General features: G+C 42.0%; 1 protein-coding gene across 1 annotated transcript in view; it reads left to right on the forward strand.

Annotated features, from left to right (window-relative positions):
- The window catches only part of LOC126100282 (histidine protein methyltransferase 1 homolog), a 62,813-nt gene that overhangs the window by 31,259 nt on the left and 8,799 nt on the right, over positions 1–22,755 (forward strand). Inside the window, exon 4 of the mRNA XM_049910882.1 lies at positions 8,003–8,118. Coding sequence (XP_049766839.1) covers positions 8,003–8,118 — 116 coding nt within the window. The remainder of the gene's footprint in view (positions 1–8,002; positions 8,119–22,755) is intronic.

The following is a 22,755-nucleotide window of genomic DNA, read 5'->3' on the forward strand; positions in this document are numbered from 1 at the left end:
GGAAGTCAGCGCTCGTGCAGTGGCACGTCCCACCGGCATTCCATACACTACTATTTAGTTGGCGCTGAGGCGTACCCTTCGATGCTATCCGTACAAAATCCATCGGCATCATGAACTGTTACCAGGCAATTTAGTGAAGCGGGGGGGGGGATTTGCAGTGTGGGCATTTCAAAAGAATGTGGATGATGACGATTGGTTGAGTAATGTGTTGTGGACCGACGAAGCTCATTTCACGCTTCGAGGGTCTGTCAACGCCCACAACTGCAGAATTTGGGCTACCGAAAATCCTAGAACTGTCGTGGAAACTCCATTGCATGACGAGAAAGTCACGGTATGGGTTGGATTTACCACGTCTACCGTTATCGGCCTTTTTTCTTCGAGGAAATGCGTGATGCTGGTTTTGTAACTGCTACCGTGACGGGTGAGAGGTTCGCTGATATGTTACAGAATTGCATCATCCCCAGCCTGGCTGATAAACACCTGCTAGAACGTACGATGTTTATGGCAGAATGGCGCTCCACCCCATATTGCTAGATGTGTGAAAGATCTCTTGTGCGCGTCGTTTGGTGATGATCGTGTGCTCAGCCGCCACTTTCATCATGCTTGGCCTCCCAGGTCCCCAGACCTCAGTCTGTGCGATTATTGGCTTTGGGGTTACCTGAAGTCACAAGTGTATCGTGATCGACCGACATCTCTAGGGATGCTGAAAGACAACATCCGACGCCAATGCCTCACCATAACTCCGGACATGCTTTACAGTGCTGTTCACAACATTATTCCTCGACTACAGCTATTGTTGAGGAATGATGGTGGACATATTGAGCATTTCCTGTAAAGAACATCATCTTTGCTTTGTCTTACTTTGTTATATTAATTATTGCTATTCTGATCAGATGAAGTGCCATCTGTCGGACATTTTTTGAACTTTTGTATCTTTTTGGTTATAATAAAACCCCATATCATTCCAAGCATGTGTGTCAATTTGTACCTCTCTATCTACATTATTCCATGATTTATTCAGTTTTCAAATTTATACTGACTTTTTGATCACCCAGTATGTACAATAAGCAATTTAGACAAGGAGCAAATAGAAGCTTTTTAACTGTAGTACTACACAAGTATGCTGAAAGTTAAAAGGGTAGAGAGGAATTGAATCAAATTGATGAAAAAAGAAATTTATGATACAGTTCTATTCAGTACCTCCACATCAGTTATGTGATCTACCCATCTTTTCAGCATTCTTCTGTAGCACCACATTTTGATAGCTTTAATTCTCCTCCTGTCTAAACTATTTATTGTCCATGTTTCACTTCCATACATGCCTACACTCCATACAAATACTTTCAGAACAAACTTCCTGACATCTAAATTGATGTTAACAAATTTCTCTTCTTCAGAAAGCTTTCCTTGCCATTGCCATTCTACATTTTATATCCTCTCTACTTCAACCATTGTCAGTTATTTTGCTCCTCAAATAGCAAAACTCATCTACTACTTGAAGTGTCTCATTTCATAATCTAAATCCTTCGGCATCACCTGATTTAATTAGACTACATTTCATTACCCTTGTTTTTCTTTTGTTGATGTTCATCTTATACCCTCCTTTCAAAACACTGGCCATTCCATTCAACTGCACTTCCAGGTCTCTGTCTCTGGCAGAATTACAATGTCATCAGCAAACCTCAAAGTTTTTATTTCTTCTCAATGGATTTTAATTCCTACTCCAAATTTATTTTTCTTTTGTTTCCTTTACTGCTTGCTCAGTGTATAGACTGAATAACACCGAGGATGGCTACAACCCTGTCTCACTCCCTTCCCAACCACAGCTTCCCTTTCATGCCCCTTGAATCTTATAACTGCCATCTGGTTTCTGTACAAACTGTGAATAGCCTTTCGTTCCCTGTATTTGATCCCTGCCACCTTCAGAATTTGAAAGAGAGTATTCCTGCCAACATTGTCATAAGCTTTCTCTAAGTCTACAAATGCTAGAAATGTAGGTTTGCCTTTCCTTAATCTACCTTCTAAGATAAATCATAGTATAAGAATTGCCTCATGTGTTCCAACATTCCTACGGAATCCAAACTGATCTTCCCCAATGTTGGCTTCTACCGGTTTTTCCATTCATCTGTAAAGAATCCATGATAGTATTTTGCAGCCATGACTTATTAAACTGAAAGTTTGGTAATTTTCACACCTGTAAACACCTGCTGTCTTTGGGGTTGGAATAATTATATTCTTCTTGAAGTCTGAGGGTATTTCACCTTTCTCATACATCTTGTGCACCAGATGGTAGAGTTTTGTCATGGCTAGCTGTCCCAAGGCCAGTAGTTCTAATAGAACGGTGTCTACTCCCGGGGTCTTGTTTTGACTTGGGTATTTCAGTGTTCTGTCAAATTCTTCATGCAGCATCATATCTCCCATCTCATCTTCATCTATGTCCTCTTCCATTTCCATAATATTGCCCCTCAATTACATCGCCCTTGTATAGACCCTCTATATACTTCCACCTTCCTGCTTTCCCTTCTTTGCTTAGAACTGGTTTTCCATCTGAGCTCTTGATATTCATACAAGTGGTTCTCTTTCCTCCGAAGGTCTCTTTAATTTTCCTAAAGGCTGTATCTATCTTACCCCTAGTGATATATGCCTCTATGCCCTTATATTTGTCCTCTAGCCATGCCTATCATAGATAACACTTGGTTTAAAAATCATGATAGAAGGTTGTATACATGGAAGAACCCTGGAGATACTAAAAGGTATCAGATAGATTATATAATGGTAAGACAGAGATTTAGGAACCAGGTTTTAAATTGTAAGACATTTCCAGGGGCAGATGTGGACTCTGACCACAATCTATTGGTTATGACCTGTAGATTAAAACTGAAGAAACTGCAAAAAGGTGGGAATTTAAGGAGATGGGACCTGGATAAACTGAAAGAACCAGAGGTTGTACAGAGTTTCAGGGAGAGCATAAGGGAACAATTGACAGGAATGGGGGAAAGAAATACAGTAGAAGAAGAATGGGTAGCTTTGAGGGATGAAGTAGTGAAGGCAGCAGAGGATCAAGTAGGTAAAAAGACGAGGGCTAGTAGAAATCCTTGGGTAACAGAAGAAATATTGAATTTAATTGATGAAAGGAGAAAATATAAAAATGCAGTAAATGAAGCAGGCAAAAAGGAATACAAACGTCTCAAAAATGAGATTGACAGGAAGTGCAGAATGGCTAAGCAGGCATGGCTAGAGGACAAATGTAAGGATGTAGAGGCTTATCTCAGTAGGGGTAAGATAGATACTGCCTACAGGAAAATTAGAGAGACCTTTGGAGATAAGAGAACCACTTGTATGAACATCAAGAGCTCAGATAGAAACCCAGTTCTAAGCAAAGAAGGGAAAGCAGAAAGGTGGAAGGAGTATATAGAGGGTCTATACAAGGGCGATGTGCTTGAGGACAATATTATGGAAATGGAAGAAGATGTAGATGAAGATGAAATGGGAGATACGATACTGCGTGAAGAGTTTGACAGAGCACTGAAAGACCTGAGTCGAAACAAGTAGAGTAGACAACATTCCAGTAGAACTACTGACGGCCTTGGGAGAGCCAGTCCTGACAAAACTCTACCATCTGGTGAGCAAGATGTATGAAACAGGTTCAGACTTCAAGAAGAATATAATCATTCCAATCCCAAAGAAAGCAGGTGTTGACAGATGTGAAAATTACCGAACAATCAGTTTAATAAGCCACAGCTGCAAAATACTAACACGAATTCTTTACAGACGAATGGAAAAACTAGTAGAAGCCGACCTCGGGGAAGATCAGTTTGGATTCCGTAGAAATACTGGAACACGTGAGGCAATACTGACCTTACGACTTATCTTAGAAGAAAGATTAAGGAAAGGCAAACCTACGTTTCTAGCATTTGTAGACTTAGAGAAAGCTTTTGACAATGTTGACTGGAATACTCTCTTTCAAATTCTAAAGGTGGCAGGGGTAAAATACAGGGAGCGAAAGGCTATTTACAATTTGTACAGAAACCAGATGGCAGTTATAAGAGTCGAGGGACATGAAAGGGAAGCAGTGGTTGGGAAGGGAGTAAGACAGGGTTGTAGCCTCTCCCTGATGTTATTCAATCTGTATATTGAGCAAGCAGTAAAGGAAACAAAAGAAAAATTTGGAGTAGGTAAAATCCATGGAGAAGAAATAAAAACTTTGAGGTTCGCCGATGACATTGTAATTCTGTCAGAGACAGCAAAGGACTTGGAAGAGCAGTTGAACGGAATGGATGGTGTCTTGAAGGGAGGATATAAGATGAACATCAACAAAAGCAAAACGAGGATAATGGAATGTAGTCGAATTAAGTCGGGTGATGCTGAGGGTATTAGATTAGGAAATGAGACACTTAAAGTAGTAAAGGAGTTTTGCTATTTGGGGAGCAAAATAACTGATGATGGTCAAAGTAGAGAGGATATAAAATGTAGACTGGCAATGGCAAGGAATGCGTTTCTGAAGAAGAGAAATTTGTTAACATCGAGTATAGATTTAAGTGTCAGGAAGTCATTTATGAAAGTATTTGTATGGAGTGTAGCCATGTATGGAAGTGAAACATGGACGGTAAATAGTTTGGACAAGAAGAGAATAGAAGCTTTTGAAATGTGGTGCTACAGAAGAATGCTGAAGATTAGATGGGTAGATCACATAACTAATGAGGAAGTATTGAATAGGATTGGGGAGAAGAGAAGTTTGTGGCACAACTTGACCAGAAGAAGGGATCGGTTGGTAGGACATGTTCTGAGGCATCAAGGGATCACCAATTTAGTATTGGAGGGCAGCGTGGAGGGTAAAAATCGTAGGGGGAGACCAAAAGATGAATACACTAAGCAGATTCAGAAGGATGTAGGTTGCAGTAGGTACTGGGAGATGAAGAAGCTTGCACAGGATAGAGTAGCATGGAGAGCTGCATCAAACCAGTCTCAGGACTGAAGACAACAACAACAACAACAGCCATGCCTACTTAGCCATTTTTCACTTCCTGTTGATCTCATTTTTGAGACGTTTGTTTTCCTGTTCACCTGCTTCATTTACTGTAGTTTTATATTTTATCCTTTTATCAAGTAAATTCAATATCTCTTCTGTTACCCAAGGATTTCTACTAGTTCTCATCTTTTTATCTACATGATCCCCTGCTGCCTTCACTATTTCATCCCTCAAAGCTACCCAATCTTCTTCTTCTTCTTCTGTATTTCTTTCCCCCATTCCTGTCAATTGTTCCCTTATGCTCTCCCTGAAACTCTGTACAACCTCTGGTTTAGTCAGTTTATCCAGGTCCCATTTCCTTAAATTCCCACATTTTTACAGTTTCTTCAGTTTCAATCTACAGATCATAACCAAAAAATTGTAGTCAAAGTCCACATCTGCCCCTGGAAACTGAAACCTTCCATTATCTCCAGGCCTCTTCCATGTATACAACCTTTTATGATTCTTAAACCACGTATTAGCTATGACTAAGTTGTACTCTGCGCAAAATTCTACCAGGCAGCTTACTCTTTAATTCCTTACGCCCAGTCCATATTTACCTACTACTTTTCCTTCTCTTCCTTTTCCTACTATCGAATTCCAGGCCCCCATGAGTATTAAATTTTCATCTCCCTTAAGTATCTGAATAATTTCTTTTACACATCATACATTTCTTCAATCTCTTCAACATCTGCGGAGCTAGTTGGCATATAAACTTGTACTACTGTGGTAGATGTGGGCTCCGTGTCGATCTTGGCTACAATAATGTGTTCACTATGCTGTTTGTTGTAGCTTACCCACACTCCTGTTTTTTTATTCATTATTAAATCTACTCTTGCATTACCCATTTTGGATTTTGTATCTTGTTCCTTCTGCCACCAAACTTCACTAATTCCCACTATATATAATGTATCCATTTCCCTTTTTAAATTTTCTAACCTACATGACCTATTAAGGGGTCTGAAATTCCACACTCCAATCCATAGAATGCCAGTTTTCTTTCTCCAGATAACGACATCCTCCTAAGTAGTTCCTGCTTGGAGATCCGAATGGGGGACTATTTTACCCCTGGAATATTTTACCCAAGAGGACACCACCATCATTTAACCATACAGTAAAGCTGCATTCCCTTGGGAAAAATTATGGCTGTAGTTTCCCCTTGTTTTCAGCCGTTCGCAATACCAGCACATTAGGCCCATTTTGGTTAATGTTATAAGGCCAGATCAGTCAATCATCCAGACTATTGCCCCTGCAACTACTGAAAAGGCTGCTGCCCCTCTTCAGGAACCACAAGTTTGTCTTGCCTCTCAACAAATACCCCTCCATTGTAGTTGCACCTATAGTATCACTGAGGCAGGCAAGCCTCCCCACAGCTTAATATGTCTGAAATTAGCTCTCAGGTTGAAACTGTGTGCCAGACTAGATCCTAGACCCTTGCTTTATGAGTGCAGCACTCTCACTAAGCTATTGAACAGTGAGTCACAACCCAAGGGCTGGTGCACTGCCCACAGAAGCCACTGATCTGAATTTAATTTACAGGCCAGCAAGCAATTGTTATGGCAGGAAGATTCATGACAGTTTAAATTCTGGTGCAGAGTGAAGTGTTCCCTCTCATAATACTATGCCATGGGTGGTACTGTACGTACTATACACTTAATGGTAGGTTGTCAGAATACAGTTATGAATAACTTTTAATCACCGTATTGCCACTGTGGAATGCATGCACCATATATTTTGGAGCTGAAAAATCAATGTATTGTTACATCACATGTGCTGTTATAACAACTCTGTGATAAAGTTATTCTTGGAGCCTAAAGATTATCACATACATCTTCTTTCTTTTGAGTCATTTGAAATGTGCTGTAAACATATTGATCATACCACTTGTAGCAGCAAATTCAGTATACTAAGTGCAAGAAATGACCCTTTTTGCCTAATTGATTACAGGAAAATCATTATTCTCCCAACTATATTCTTGAGATCAGAAAGCAAAATATTTTAATAGCCCAATCAATTAATATTCAAAGGAAATGATTGACATAGACAGATGTGCATTGCAATGACTTTTAGATGGAATATTTGCCTCCAGAGCCAAGTGGCTAGTGTCGCTGCCTTCAATGCTGAATGAACCGGTTCTATTCCCAGTATTTACAGGGGTTTTTCTGAGGTAGAGAGGTTTGGAACAGGATCCACTTTGCCAGATGGGGAGCTGCTAGAATAAGGAAGCAGTGGTATCGTAAGTATTCATCTAGTGGCGATAATGACTGAATGGATCGACGATGACATGCTGATCACATATCCCATGAAAATAGATCACTCCTTGTACTGCCTTCTAGATGGCAGTTGGCATGTTGGAACAGGCCTAATGCCTAATCTGTGATAGGTGTTTGCATTTTATATTTGGTTTTGTGTTTAAAATACACATTACTATATTTAATACGCACAATGAACTAAAATCTTTTTAATGTCCAGTATTAGTGATCTTCATATATGTATCACTCACTAGTCAGACATCAGCATTTGTGTTTGTAGCAGCAGTAATCTTATCCATCAACTTTGTCCGCATCAGGTTTGAGTAAACAGTACTACTCTCCCGGCTGATTGAGTGCTATGAAACAAAGGCTGCTCCATTTTATATGTCTATGAAAACTTGACTGGAATTTCTTCAGTAGCAAAAATAAATAAATAACAAAAATTTAAAAAAATGAAATTAGAGGCTATGTTGCTCTTCTAGTTATGCAGTCCATACTCTTTGTGTCTGTATTGTATAGACTTACCAGTTTTATTGTTTTATAAATTATGGATGTATAAATTCTGGGTTCACTGCTAAAATCCACTATTTAACCAGAGCATGGCTTTCAGTGTCGCATATATTTACTTCTGGCAGACAATACATTATGTCTGTGGGCAGAGATAGTTGTTGCTAAGGTTTGTGTATTCCTCTTTGCTTGAAACAGAAAAGAATACGTGTGAATTTCCTTAACATACTTTCAGATATTTAGCAGGAAAAACATATTATTTTGGAGTGGGTGGTAGTCTGAGACATTTTGAAAGTATGTTGTGCTCTGCTGGTGACATAGCTAGTGAAACTTGCTGGAAAAGCTCAGATGGTGAGTACTAATAAATAAAAATAATGACCCAAAAACATTTAAATTAGTTGTAACTGGAATGGCATCTGGTGTAGAGTTCTAGTTTAATGTCCTGTATTTATTCTGATTTTATGAGTCCATTCACTGAGTATGAGATTCAACTCTGCTAGAGTGTGAGTAATGTTAGCAAAAAAATTTCCAATAGAGTAGATACCATTTCTAAATTATTTTCCATGCCTCCTTTTACACTGCTGTATTCAGAGCATTTGATGCACACCAATGAGCTCATAGACGGTGAACACTGTAGCATGGGGAATTATAGTCTTTGTGAGGATATCTTGTTCAGTCATTGAATCTTAGATGATTGATTATAGATGCCTACTGTAGTGTTTGTAGCAACAAAAAGAAACATTGTGTCTAGTGACAGTGACATCACATGGGCAAGAATAACAGGCATCAGTTAAGTTAGACTAATAATCGTATGTTATGCTGACATAGTTGGATCTTTCTGGTTACAAGCAGTCTCATTCTTTTTGAATGTGTTACCAAAGAGACAATGGTCGCCTAAAACAAAAGTTCTGCAAGAAAGTTAAAAGAATAAATGTTTTTTGGAGAACTAATTGTCATTAACATCCTGTGTAAAAGGTGAACTCAGAACACTCAGTTAAACATGATAAATGCAGATGTGTTGTTACAGTTTGCACACATGCTAAATCATATTGTACAAAAACATAAATCAAGTAAAGAAATAAAAGATGACAAACACCAGCCATGGTTTAATTCTAAGATTTGGACACTGTTCTGAAAAGAAAGATTTGCTACACTCTTGCAATGAAAGAGAATGTAGGCAGATGATGAAGAAAATAGCTGATTAAGAAAACAAAATGATAACTTGTGGATCCGTAGGTAAATGGCTGTGCATAGATCCTACAATAATTTTTCACAGTCAGCTCCTATTGAAAGCCCTACCAGAAAATTCTGGAAGTTCTAGTGCTGTGTAAAGTCAGTAAATGAACGCAATGCTTCCTTAGAGTTTCGCAAGAATAGTCTGGTATTAAAACTTAAAATAACAGACACAAAGCTTAGATAATAATATATGATTTTAAAATCTGTTCTCACACTGCTCATGTCTTAGTTTTCTTATTGTCCGCACTGAGTTTCTAAGGTATTGCAAAAGAGTCTACTGGGAGAATGGAAAGAGGGCCATGGCAGCAGTAGTGCTGTTAGAACATATTATGTGAGTAACTGCAGAAACTGAGAAATATTTATCTGAATATGAAAGAATCGAAATTTTGTAATCCCATTATGAACATATAAATTGTTGATTTAATGCACAGGAGACTTGACTATACAGAGTATTAGGGGTACATGTACAGATAGTTTGACCACTGGTATCTTAATGCGTGTCCATTTCAGTGTGTTAATTGTTTTTTATTCCCCTGCATCTATGGTCTTCTCGCAAACACATCACATAATTTGCTACCTTATGATCCTGCACTGTTGTAACTGCACCACATTATGGACTATTCCTGTCAGTATAGACTTCATTTTGCGTCCATATGGCCACACTTCAATACCTGACCTGCTGCCCAGTGGAAAGTAAACATTAATGGCTTGCTTGTGCCACCTGTACTTTGAAGTACTAATCAACATACAAACTGTTATAACTTAAAGTTGAACAAATATATTTCAAGGAAGACGCAATACATGAAAGTCACAGATCAGGTAAACAGAGTAAGCCGTGTGTACACTTTAACAGCCTCTGGCTGGCTGGCCGCTTAGGAGGCGCTGCTGCTGCATGGCTGGCAGACAGTGCCGCATGTAGTGGACGCACGTAACTGCGCTGCGGCACTTTGAAAGATTGGCGAGTCACAACACTTTTCCCCCCTTTGAATTTTTTGCACAGGTCTTGATGGAGGTGGCCTGTAGATTGCTAACGTCCATAGGTGTTGTTTGACTAGCCATAAAGTCTTGAGGAGGAGGCTTCCCGTACGGACGGAAGTGTCCCTGATGATAACGGGTCGAGATGACAGGTGACTTGGGGGTCGAATCTGCTGGGGCCCCGTGCACCAATCAGCCCGTTGCAGCAAGTCCGGTTGTTATAACAGGAGACATGAGTGATGTGTCCGCGTCCGTAGGAGAAGGATGTGAGTAGAGTTGCTCCGACAAATGATGATCATCTGGTTCCTGCATGGGCACGTCTCCTGGTGGTGTCAGTTCTTGTCCTGGCACCGATATGATGGTGAGAGGACTGCGTTGTGAGTAATGAGAGATTCCAGTATCCCGAGCATCAGGTAGAGCCAAAGGTGGTGTAGTGGCATCCGGAACAGGCGTTGCTGGCACACGAGGCCGAAGCTGGTCCGAATGACGCACTGCAACACCTGTGTCCATCTGGATTTCATACAGGGTCAGCCACGGTGTCGTAAGATGCGGCCAGGACACCATTTTGGCCGCCTGCCATATCCCCGTACCCATACAAGGTCGTCGGCGCTGAACTGGCCAAGCGAAGGCACCCGTGGCCGTGAGGTGGAAGGCCGCAGAAGATGAAGTAGTATGCGGGCTGTCGGCTGTGTAAGAGCTCAGCCGGCCTGTGGTCGCCCATGGGGGTGAAACGGTAAGAAGCCAGAAATTTGAGAAGCGCATCATCAGCAGCAGAAGAAGTCAGGAGTTTCCTCATCTGAGCCTTAAATGTGCGGACCAGTCGTTCAGCCTCACCGTTTGACTGTCGATGGAACGGAGGGGCCGTGACATGCATGACGCCATGACGGGCACAAAAATCCGCAAAATATGAAGAGGCAAATTGCGGACCATTATCAGTAACAAGAGTAGAGGAAAGGCCTTCCAAAGAGAAAATGCGAGCTAGAGCAATGGTGGTTGCTGCGGTGGTAGGCGACGTGCAACAGACAATGAAAGGAAAGTTAGAGTAGGTGTCAATAACGAGAAGCCAATAAGTACCTAAAAAAGGTCCCGCGAAGTCAGCAAGAATACACTTCCAGAGCTTCTCAGGCGAAGGTCATGGTGACAAAGATGACTTCGGGGCGGCGGCCTGTGACGCACAAGGGCTGCAGGCAGTGACCATGTGTGCGACTTCAGAGTCGATGCCGGGCCAGTACACATGATGGCGCACCAAAGATTTTGTGCGAGAGACACCCCAGTGCCCTTGGTGAAGGAGGCGCAAGATTGAAGCACGCAAAGTCGCAGGTACCACAACACGCGGCAATGCATTTTCGGTGGAAAGCAGGATAACACCATCCCTAGCCGTGAGGCGGTAATGCAAAGCGTAGTAGTTCTGCAACGGATCAGAAGTCTTAGCAGACGGACGATCTAGCCAACCCTTCTGAATACAGTGTAAAACCCGGGAGACGGTAGGGTCAGAACTCGTAGCAGCTGCCAGCCAGTCCCCGGTCATGGGGAACCTGTCCACAACCTGCTGCTTGGCAATATCCAGGTGGAAACACAAAGGTTCGTCCCTATCGAATGCCAGATCAGGACCCATGGGAAGGCGAGACAGTGCATCAGCATTCGCATGTTGAGCCGTCGGCCGGAAATGAATCTCATAATTGAAACGAGACAAGTAAAGAGCCCAACGCTGGAGGCGGTGTGCAGCCTTGTCGAGAAGTGACGTTGGTGGATGAAACAAGGAAACAAGTGGTTTGTGATCCGTAACAAGATGAAATTTGGATCCATAGACAAAAACACCAAACTTATGAAGAGCATAAATAATGGCCAAAGCTTCTTTTTCAATTTGAGAATACTTTTGTTGGGCATTTTGGGCGTTTTGGAGGCATAAGCAATGGGTTGTTCAGAACCGTCAGAAAAACGGTGTGCAAGGACTGCACCGACCCCGTATTGAGAGGCGTCCGTGGCAATAACAAGATGTTGGCCAGGTTGATAAGTAGCCAGTCACGGGGCCTGTTTCAGCATAGTCTTCAATTTCTGGAAAGCCGCATCGCATGACGTGGACCAGTGAAAAGGCACGTTTTTATGCAACAGGCGATGCAACGGCTGAGCCACCAAAGCAGCAGATGGTAAAAACTTGTGATAGTATGCTATTTTCCCCAAGAAGGCCTGCAGTTCCTTAACAGATGTAGGGCGAGGAAGGGCATCGATCGCAGCGACAGTTTGCTGAAGCAGACGAATACCATCCCGAGAGAGTTGAAACACCAAGTACGTGATAGATGCCTGAAAAAATTTTGATATCTGAAGATTACACTTAAGACCGGCAGTCTGTAACACATGAAAAAGTGTGCGGAGATTTTGAAGATGTTCGTCAGTGGTGGAGTCAGTGACAAAAATGTCATCCTGGTAATTTATACACCCAGGGACAGTGAGCAATAATTGTTCCAAGAATCGCTGAAAGAGAGCAGGGGCACTGGCAACCCTGAATGGCGATCGTTGGTATTGACAGAGGCCAAAAGGCATGTTAAGGACCAGAAACTGCCGGGAAGCAGCGTCGAGAGGAAGTTGATGATAAGCTTCTGACAGGTCAAGTTTAGAAAAATACTGGCCTCCAGCAAGTTTAGTGAACAATTCTTCAGGTTGAGGCATAGGGTAAGTGTCAGTAAGGCATTAAGCATTTACAGTGGCTTTGAAATCGCCACAGAGGCGAATATCACCATTTGGCTTAGCAACGACAATGACAGGAGAGGACCACTCACTGAAAGTGACAGGAAGCAAGACCCCTGAAGCAGTGAGACGATCCAGCTCCCGTTTGACCTGACCATGAAGGGCCACAGGAATGGGCCGAGCCCGAAAAAACTTAGGCCGAGCTGTGGGTTTGAGCGTGATATGAGCTTAAGTCGTTTGCACGGCCTAACCCAGGAGAAAAAAGGGACGAAAATGTCGTCAACAAGGAATCCAATTGAGCATAAGGAATTGCATCCGAGACAATATTGACAGAGTCATCTATGGAGAACCCAAAAACACGAAAGGCATCGAAACCAAAAAAATTCTCCGCGTTACTATGATCGACCACAAATATGGGAACAGTGCGAATAACAGATTTGTAAGATACCTCAGCATCAAATTGTCCCAAGAGAGAAATCTTCTGTTTATTGTAAGTCCGTAATTGCCTAGTGACAGGTGACAGGATTGGAGCACCCAACTGAAGATACATCTGAGAATTGATGATAGTGGCACCAGAACCAGTATCCACCTGCATGCGAACATCTCGGCCAAGTATTTGGACAGTGAGGAATAACTTGCCTGAAATGGAAGAAGTACAATTGACAGACAACACAGAATCAGAATCAGCGTCATGTTCATGAACATCATGTATGTGTTCAGATTTGCAAACAGATGACACATGACCCCTTTTTTTTTTGCATATGTGACACACGGCCCAACATTGTGGACAATCTTTTTGTGAATGTTTCGTAAAACACCGCAGACATGAAGGAAGTTGCCATGGGTTTTGTTGCAGTTTCTTAAAGGTGTGTTTACAGTTAGGCCGAGGCTACGCTTGGGAGCATACGGCGGCCGACGGGGACACGCCACACGCTTCGTCAACATCGCACAGAGGTTGTGTGTCCCCGATGCCGCCCCATGCCTCTATTTGCGCTCCAGCGGTGCAAGAAATTTCAGAAGACTGAGCGATGGATAGGACTTCATCTAGAGTCGGATTTGCCAACTGAAGGGCACGTTGCGTAACTTCTTTGTCGGGTGCCGATCGGATAATAGCATCCCGTACCATGGAATCGACGTAGGATTCTTTGTGAACTTCAGTAACAAATTGACACTTTCTACTGAGGCCGTGAAGTTCAGCAGCCCAAATGTGATAGGATTGATTCGGTTGTTTTTGACAACGATAAAAGGCAACACGAGAGGCTACCTCATGCGTTTGCTTTTGAAAATAGACGGACAGAAGTGAGCAAATTTCAGGAAAGGACAAAGACACAGGATCTTTCAAAGGAGCCAATTGCGACAACAACCGATACATTCGAAGTGAAATCCATTAAAGGAACAGAGACTTACTCGTACATGTTTGTTTGTCCGCGACATGAAATGCAAAGAAGTGCTGTCGAAGACGTTTTTCGTAATCAGACCAGTTTTCCGCCGTCATGTCATAAGGAGGAAAAGTAGATAGAGACAACGACAAGAGATTTGACAAGAGACATTTGATGCCGCGACGAAATCATGAATCGCATTTGTGAGAAGCATTTGCTGTTCTATGAGACCTTGCAATAGTTACTCTAAAGTAGCCATGGAAATATGTGGGTCAATGACAGAAAAGAAAATTCACTACCTCGTCGCCAATTGTTATAACTTCAAGTTGAACAAATATATTTCAAGGAAGATGCAATACATGAAAGTCACAGATCAAGTAAACAGAGTAAGCCGTGTGTACACTTTAACAGTCAAATCATAACTGAATCCAAGTGCAGCGGCCGCTGGCTGGCTGGCCGCTTAGGTGGCGCTGCTGCTGCATGGCTGGCAGACAGTGCCGCATGTGGAGGACGCACGTAACTGCGCGGCGGCACTTTGAAAGATCGGCGAGTCACAACACAAACATACTATTCTTAATAGCTACGGTTATTAGTCTACAAGTTAAGTAAATGGTGATGTGATGTTGCTCAGTAAACTGTCCCTTGTCATCAGTACAAATATCTGCACTTATAGCCCTAACATCATGTATAATTGAGGCATAGAATGTAAAAAAATCTGAAACATAATCTTAATGTACAATTATCAGTACAAGTTTATTACATTAGTATACAAAGAAACTTTATCATCATACAAAATTCTGTGACTGAATAATATTGTTACACAAGGAGAGCAAGTAATTTTCTTTTCAGCAAACCTAATTCCATACTCTGGAAGTTTTTCACTTTTAATTTTCTATAAATTTTCATAGCCAAGCACTGAGGAGACTGGGATTAGAGTTTTAAATCATTAGACAGTAAATTGGAATTATGCTTGTATCTAGCGTCATACATATGTTGAAAAGGGTTCCCTATAAATAACTCAGGATTGTTAAGTATAAATATAAATAAATGGAATAGTTAAAATATTAAGAGTCCAAATAGTGGTCAGTATGAATCGCTAGTCTTAATATTACACGTGTCTCGTAATAAAACAATAGAAACTCCAGGATGGAATATCAACAATATCAGGAAAAGGATATATTGCTAGGAAGTAATCTGTCTTTTTCCTGTTATTGTTGATATTTCTAAGAACAGGATTTTGTAGTAGTAATATCCTGTTTCCACTACGTGCATTCCCCCCCAAAAGATTATTCTGAATCTTACAACAGATTTACAGTAGCTGTGATAAACAATTTTTATAATGTCCATGTCAACTACATATCGTAGGACAGTTTTGTAATTGCAAATGCAAGACTTTAACTTGTTTGACAAGTAGGGTATGTGAGAAGACCACGATAAATTATTATCTAAGATATATCTCCAGCAATTTTACAGAATCCAAGTTCCTGATTTGTACAGGTAATTTGGGAGTTATATGATTTTGATTGTTTAGTTTTAAACTGTGTTTTTTGGGTCTTTGCCATGTTTAATTTTAATCCAATTAGGTCAGACCAATGCTCTAAGCTGTTTAGGGTGTCAATGACTCCTCCTGTGGTCTAACTTCCAGTGAGTGCAGATGTATCATCTGCAAATAAAACTGAGTGGGATACTATATTTTGAGGTAAGCATAGTCTGTCCTCCATACGGATGTCGCAGAGGTGCTCCCCCTTGCATTTGGTGATGACAACTGGAATCCATTTAGGGCAACATCCAAAACCACACATACAGATAGCCACATCCAGCCAGAAGAGCCACGGTGGCTGCACGGGTTGATGTCTAGATGGAGGGTACAGAAGGTGTGTATAGCAGTGCCCTTGGCTGATGCCCATGGGGTAGCTCTGCCCGGGCTCTTCTCGCCAAAAGGTGTGAAGTGGTAGCAGTTAGAGGAGAGAAACCAATCTGAGGCAACATACTCTTTTATTTGAGTTTTGAATGTTTGCACTAGGCGTTGTGCCTCAACATTAGATTCAGGATGGAATGATGGGGTGAGGATGTGATAGATACCACGGGAATCACAAAATGCCGCAAACTCTTGCAATGAAAATTTTAGACCATTATCAGACACTAATGTAGTGGGCAAGCCTTTGAGTGAAAAAATTTTGGACAAGGCTGTGACAGTGGCAGCTGTGGATGTGGAGACACGATGAACAACATGTGGAAAATGAGAATCGACAAACAACAGGCAGTAAGCGTTCAGAAAGTGGTTGGCGAAGTCCGCTTGTATATGGTCCCATGCATTGCACGGTATCAGTCAAGGAGGCAACAATGCCCCGGGAGCTGCTTGGTGTGTCATACACTGTGAACAGGAGGCAACCAGGCGGTAACATCACTGTCCAAGCTGGGCTTGCGCCATAGGGTGGTGGGGTTTCGGGTTCCGCTGGATAGGTCAGGAGTCCACTACACACAGCAGGCAGCTACATGGGTAGCAGGGGTTGTGTGGCGTGGACTGGGCAGTTTTTTAGGTTAGATGGCCTCGGGCAAGTACAGAAAGGGCAACAGCCTCAAAGGGTGAGGGGCAAAGTCAGGACATGTGGGGACCAAGCAGCAATCAGTATTGTAATTGTAAACTGTCGAAGCTGCGTTGGTAAAGTACCAGAACTTCAAGCGCTGATAGAAAGCACCGAAGCTGAAATCGTTATAGGTACGGAAAGCTTGCTGAAGCCAGAGATAAATTCTGCCGAAATTTTTACAAAGGCACAGACGGTGCTTAGAAAGGATAGATTGCATGCAACCGGTGGTGGCGTGTTTGTCGCTGTTAGTAGTAGTTTATCCTGTAGTGAAGTAGAAGTGGATAGTTCCTGTGAATTATTATGGGTGGAGGTTACATTCAAGAACCAAGCTAGGTTAATAATTGGCTCCTTTTACCGACCTCCCGACTCAGCAGCATTAGTGGCAGAACAACTGAGAAAAACTCTGGAATACATTTCACGTAAATTTTCTCAGCATGTTATAGTCTTGGGTGGGGATTTCAATTTACCAGATATAGACTGGGACACTCAGATGTTTAGGATGGGACAGAGCATTGAGTGACATTGTACTGAGTGCACTATCCAAAAATTTATCTCGAGCAATTAAACAGAGAACCGACTCGTGGAGATAACATCTTGGACCTACTGATAACAAACAGACCCGAACTTTCCAACTCTGTAAGCGCAGAACGGAATCAGTGATCATAATGCCATGGCAGCACCCCTGAATATTGAAGTAAATAGGAATATAAAAAAGGGAGGAAGGTTTATCTGTTTAGCAAGAGTTATAGAAGGCAGATTTCAGACTACCTAACAGATCAAAACGAAAATTTCTGTTCCGATACTGACAATGTTGAGTGTTTATGGAAAAAGTTCAAGGCAATCGTAAAATGCGTTTTAGACAGGTACGTGCCCAGTAAAACTGTGAGGGATGGGAAAAACCCACCGTGGTTCAACAATAAAGTTAGGAAACTACTGTGAAAGCAAAGAGAGCTTCACGGCAAGTTTAAACGCAGCCAAAATCTCTCAGACAAACAGAAGCTAAATGATGTCAAAGTTAGCGTAAGGAGGGCTATGCGTGAAGTGTTCACTGAATTCGAAAGTAAAATTCTATGTACTGACTTGACAGAAAATCCTAGGAAGTTCTGGTCTTATGTTAAATCAGTAAGTGGCTCGAAACAGCATATGCAGACACTCCAGGATGATGATGGCATTGAAACAGAGGATGACAGCGTAAAGCTGAAATACTAAACACCTTTTCCCAAAGCTGTTTCACAGAGGAAGACCGCACTGCAGTTCCTTCTCTAAACTCTCGCACAAACGGAAAAATGGCTGACATCGAAATAAGTGTCCAAGGAATAGAAAAGCAACTGAAATCACTCAACAGAGGAAAGTCCACTGGACCTGATGGGATACCAATTCGATTCTACACAGAGTACGCGAAAGAACTTGCCCCCCTTCTAACAGCTGTGTACCGCAAGTCTCTAGAGGAACGGAAGGTTCCAAATGATTGGAAAAGAGCACAGGTAGTCCCAGTCTTCAAGAAGGGTCGTCGAGCAGATGCGCAAAACTATAGACCTATATCTCTGATATCGATCTGTTGTAGAATTTTATAACATGTTTTTTGCTCGCGTATCATGTCATTTCTGGAAACCCAGAATCTACTCTGTAGGAATCAACATGGATTCTGGAAACAGCAATCCTGTGAGACCCAACTCGCTTTATTTTTTCACGAGACCCAGAAAATATTAGATATAGGTTCCCAGGTAGATGCCGTTTTCCTTGACTTCCGGAAGGTGTTCGATACAATTCCACACTGTTGCCTGATAAACAAAGTAAGAGCCTACAGAATATCAGACCAGCTGTGTGGCTGGATTGAAGAATTTTTAGCAAACAGAACACAGCATGTTGTTCTCAATGGAGAGATATCTACAGACGTTAAAGTAACCTCTGGCGTGCCACAGGGGAGTGTTATGAGACCATTGCTTTTCACAATATATATAAATGACCTAGTAGATAGTGTTGGAAGTTCCATGCAGCTTTTCGCGGATGATGCTGTAGTATACAGAGAAGTTGCAGCATTAGAAAATTGCAGCGAAATGCAGGAAGATCTGCAGTGGATAGGCACTTGGTGCAGGGAGTGGCAACTGACCCTTAACATAGACAAATGTAATGTGTTGCGAATACATAGAAAGAAGGATCCTTTATTGTATGATTATATGATAGCGGAACAAACACTGGTAGCAGTTACTTCTGTAAAATATCTGGGAGCATGCGTGCAAAATATCTGGTAGCATGCGTGCGGAACGATTTGAAGTGGAATGATCATATAAAATTAATTGTTGGTAAGGCGGGTGCCAGGTTGAGATTCATTGGGAGAGTCCTTAGAAAACATAGTCCATCAGCATAGGGGGTGGCTTACAAAACACTCGTTCGACCGATATTTGAATATTGCTCATCAGTGTGGGATCCGTACCAGGTCGGGTTGACAGAGGAGATAGAGAAGATCCAAAGAAGAGCAGCGCGTTTCGTCACAGGGTTATTTGGTAAGCGTGATAGCGTTACGGAGATGTTTAGCAAAGTCAAGTGGCAGACTCTGCAAGAGAGGCGCTCTGCATCGCGGTGTAGCTTGCTCTCCAGCTTTCGAGAGGGTGCGTTTCTGGATGAGGTATCGAATGTATTGCTTCCCCCTACTTACACCTCCTGAGGAGATCACGAATGTGAAATAGAGAGATTCGAATGCACACTGAGGCTTTCCGGCAGTCGTTCTTCCCATGAACCATACGCGACTGGAACAGGAAAGGGAGGTAATGACAGTGGCATGTAAAGTGCTCTCCACCACACACCATTGGGTGGCTTGTGGAGTATAAATGTAGATGTAGATGTAGATGTTGACAGGTCAGTGATTTTGTACATGACACACCCCAGTGATCTGCATATAAAAAACGGAGAACCTCCGAACGAAGCATTGGGGGATCACTACCTGAGGGGCTGCGTAATCCATGTCTATAAGCAGAACATCATCCACAACAGAGAATTGATGTCAAAATATGTAACAATTATGGAGGGGGTTGGCTGCACAGGAAGGTGGTGAATCCGGCCAACCACGTTTTTCGAATGTTATGACCTACTACAAAATGGTATACGAAGCTACAACCTTCACAATCCATGTACTAGTTACAGGAAAACCGTCAACCGTCTGCTGTGTGGCACTCCATCAATGTGGAAACAAAGCAATTTCTAATGATCAAATCTCACGTCCGCACTGGCCAGCAGTGGGACAAAGCATCGGCATCCAGGTTGTGATTCATAGGTGGAAATGAATTTCGTAGCTGTAATAGAAAAGGACAAGAGCGGAGTATTGAATGCAATGTGCCACTTTACCTGAATAAGGAAAGCAATGGTTTGTGATCAGTGGCCAGGTGGAATTTGGTATCATAGAGGAAAACATGGAATTTTTTCACAGCATATACAATGGCAAAAGCTTTCTATTTTGAGCAGAAGTCAGCATTTTTTAGGCATAAGCAATAGGCCGCCTGGAGTCATTGGGATATCTGTGAGCCAGTACTGCCCCCAACCTGTACTGTGAAGCCTCTGTCGCAAGGACCAGATGGAGGCATGGTTGGTAAGTAACTAAGCTAGGCGCAGATTATAACATGATCTTAAGAGTAGAAAATGCAGTTTCACAAGCTGGCGACTAGCAAAACTGAGACTCCCTTGTGCAACAACGCATGTAACAGCTGCACGATTGTTGCCGCCCCAGGCTTAAATTTAGGGTAGTAGGCGACTTGCTTGGAAAAATCTGAAGTTCTTTGACTGATATAGGGTGTGGAAGTGATACAACAGCAGAAACTTGTTGACACAGGGATTTTAGACCCTCGTGAGAAACTTCAAACCCAAGAGAAATGATAGAAGGTTGAAAAAAATTGACATTTTCCTAAATTAAACTTCAATCTGGCCACTTGGAGGACAGAAAAAAAGAGTACAGGGATTGTGCAAATGTTCCTCAGTAGAGGTACCGGAAACTACAATGTCATCCAAATCGTTTCCACAACCTGCCAAAGACGCTCCAAGTTGTTCCAAAAAACATTGAAAAATTTGGGAGTGCTAGTGACTACAAAAGACAACAGCAAGTATTGGTACAAGCCAAAAGAGGTATTGACAACTTACATATGTTGTGTATCTAAAGGGAGTTGTAAAAAAGCAATCGACAAGTCAATTTTTGAGAAATATTTACCACCTGATAATTTCGCTAAGAGTTTGTCTGGGCAAATTGGGATGTATCCACTATACACTGTGCTTTCACAGAAACTTTAAAATCATTGCAGGCGTATAACCAGCCCGAAAGTTTCTTTACTATGACTAAGGGGTGGTAAACCATTTACTTGATGCAGTAGGCTGAACAATGCTGTATTCCGTGTGGCGATATAATTCATCTTTGACTTGTTCCCTGAGTGCCACTGGAGCCAAATGGACCCTGAAAAAACAAGACCGAGCAGAATGTTTCGTGTAATGTGCACTTGAAAATTTTTGGCACACCCCATTCCAGGAGAGAACAAAGAGGAAAACTCAGAACACAGTGTGTCTAACTGTGTATATGGCTCTTACTTAGACACTAAATTCACTTCATCTGAAATGGTAAAACCAAACACCTTAAAAGAATCTAATCCAAAAAGATTCTCTATATATGCATTATTTAAAACAAGAAATGTAAATGTTTGGCCGACTGTCTTGTCGGTCACAGGGGTAGGGAATTGGCCAAGAATAGGTTATTAACTTCCGTGACACAGGGAGAAGTGGAGAGGAGCCAAATCCATATAAGTTTATGAGTTTAACAAGGTTACTGCAGCTCCTGTATCTGTATGCATGTGGAGTACTTTACAAAAATCCATCACAGCAATGAAAAGCTTGTTTGGTGCAACAGAATTAGCCAATAAAATGTTTACATACATATCCACATTAGAATTATTGTGTTGAATTTCTGCATTACAAATAGATGCAATGCGACCTTTTTTGTTGCAATTATGGCAGGCAGCCCACTGTTTTGGGCAGTCTGGGCACTCGTTAATGAAACAATAAAGGTAGGATGGGAGAGTGTAAAGTGTCCATTGCTGTTTATTGGCCTGTTTACTATGTTGGTGCGGCTACTCCTGGGAGCGAAGCCAGCCACCTTGACAATGTGATCATGTATTTGAAGTTCAGTGTGGAGGAGAAGGTTGGATTGCTGATACCTCACACCATGACTCAGTTTGGTTACCCAAAGCACCTCGAATGACTGTGCAATAGCTAAAACCTTGGAGAGGGATGGGTTTTCACCCTAGAGGCGTCGCTTTCACAGCTCATGATCCAGAACTAAACAAATGATAGCATCTCGCACCATCTGATCAGCATACAGCTCCTTACGCACATTGGACACAAAACAACGATTAAGACTTAACTCATGGAGTTCAGCCGCCCACGCTCAATAGGACTGATGTGGTTGCTTCCTACGGCGGTAAACTCAGCCCGGGATGCGAAGATATGGGTGGGCTTATAGTAGTATTTTGAAAGAAGTTCACACATTTGTTCAAACATTAAAGAAGAAGGATCCTGCATGAGAAAGTTGACATAGGACTTGATACATTCTTGGCGATACGCATGAAAGGTACAAGGCATGACATAAAATAGCATCAGTAATCCCACAAGCTTGAAGGTGTCGCAGACGTTTCTGGTATGCATCCCATTCCTCAACAGACTAATCATATGTAGATAAAGGAGGCAGATAAAGCATGGGTGCTGTGGAGGGCAAAACAGCAGGTGACACAGACTGAGGAATGTGCCGATTAGATAAAACAGAAGCCAATGATCAAAGTACCTGAGTATGCCATGTTGAATGAGTCTTGTTGTTCGACCAATTGTTAGAATAAATGGAGGACCAAGCAGAGCAGAAATTTGCATGGATCTTGGGACCACACTCATCACCAGTCGTGTTGTAATTAGGTATAAGTGCAACACAACCAGTAGACTGAACCCAACTTTATTCCAGGGAAGCATTAACAACTAAACACAGTATTTAAGTAACATTCAGCAGGAACCAATTGTGTTCATAAAGAGCTGTAGCAATACATGTAGATAACTGAGGTCGAACATAGTTCGGATAGCCTTAAATAGACTGGTGCCCATGGCGG

This window comes from Schistocerca cancellata, chromosome 9 (genome assembly GCF_023864275.1).
Source record: "Schistocerca cancellata isolate TAMUIC-IGC-003103 chromosome 9, iqSchCanc2.1, whole genome shotgun sequence".
NCBI lineage: Eukaryota > Metazoa > Arthropoda > Insecta > Orthoptera > Acrididae > Schistocerca > Schistocerca cancellata.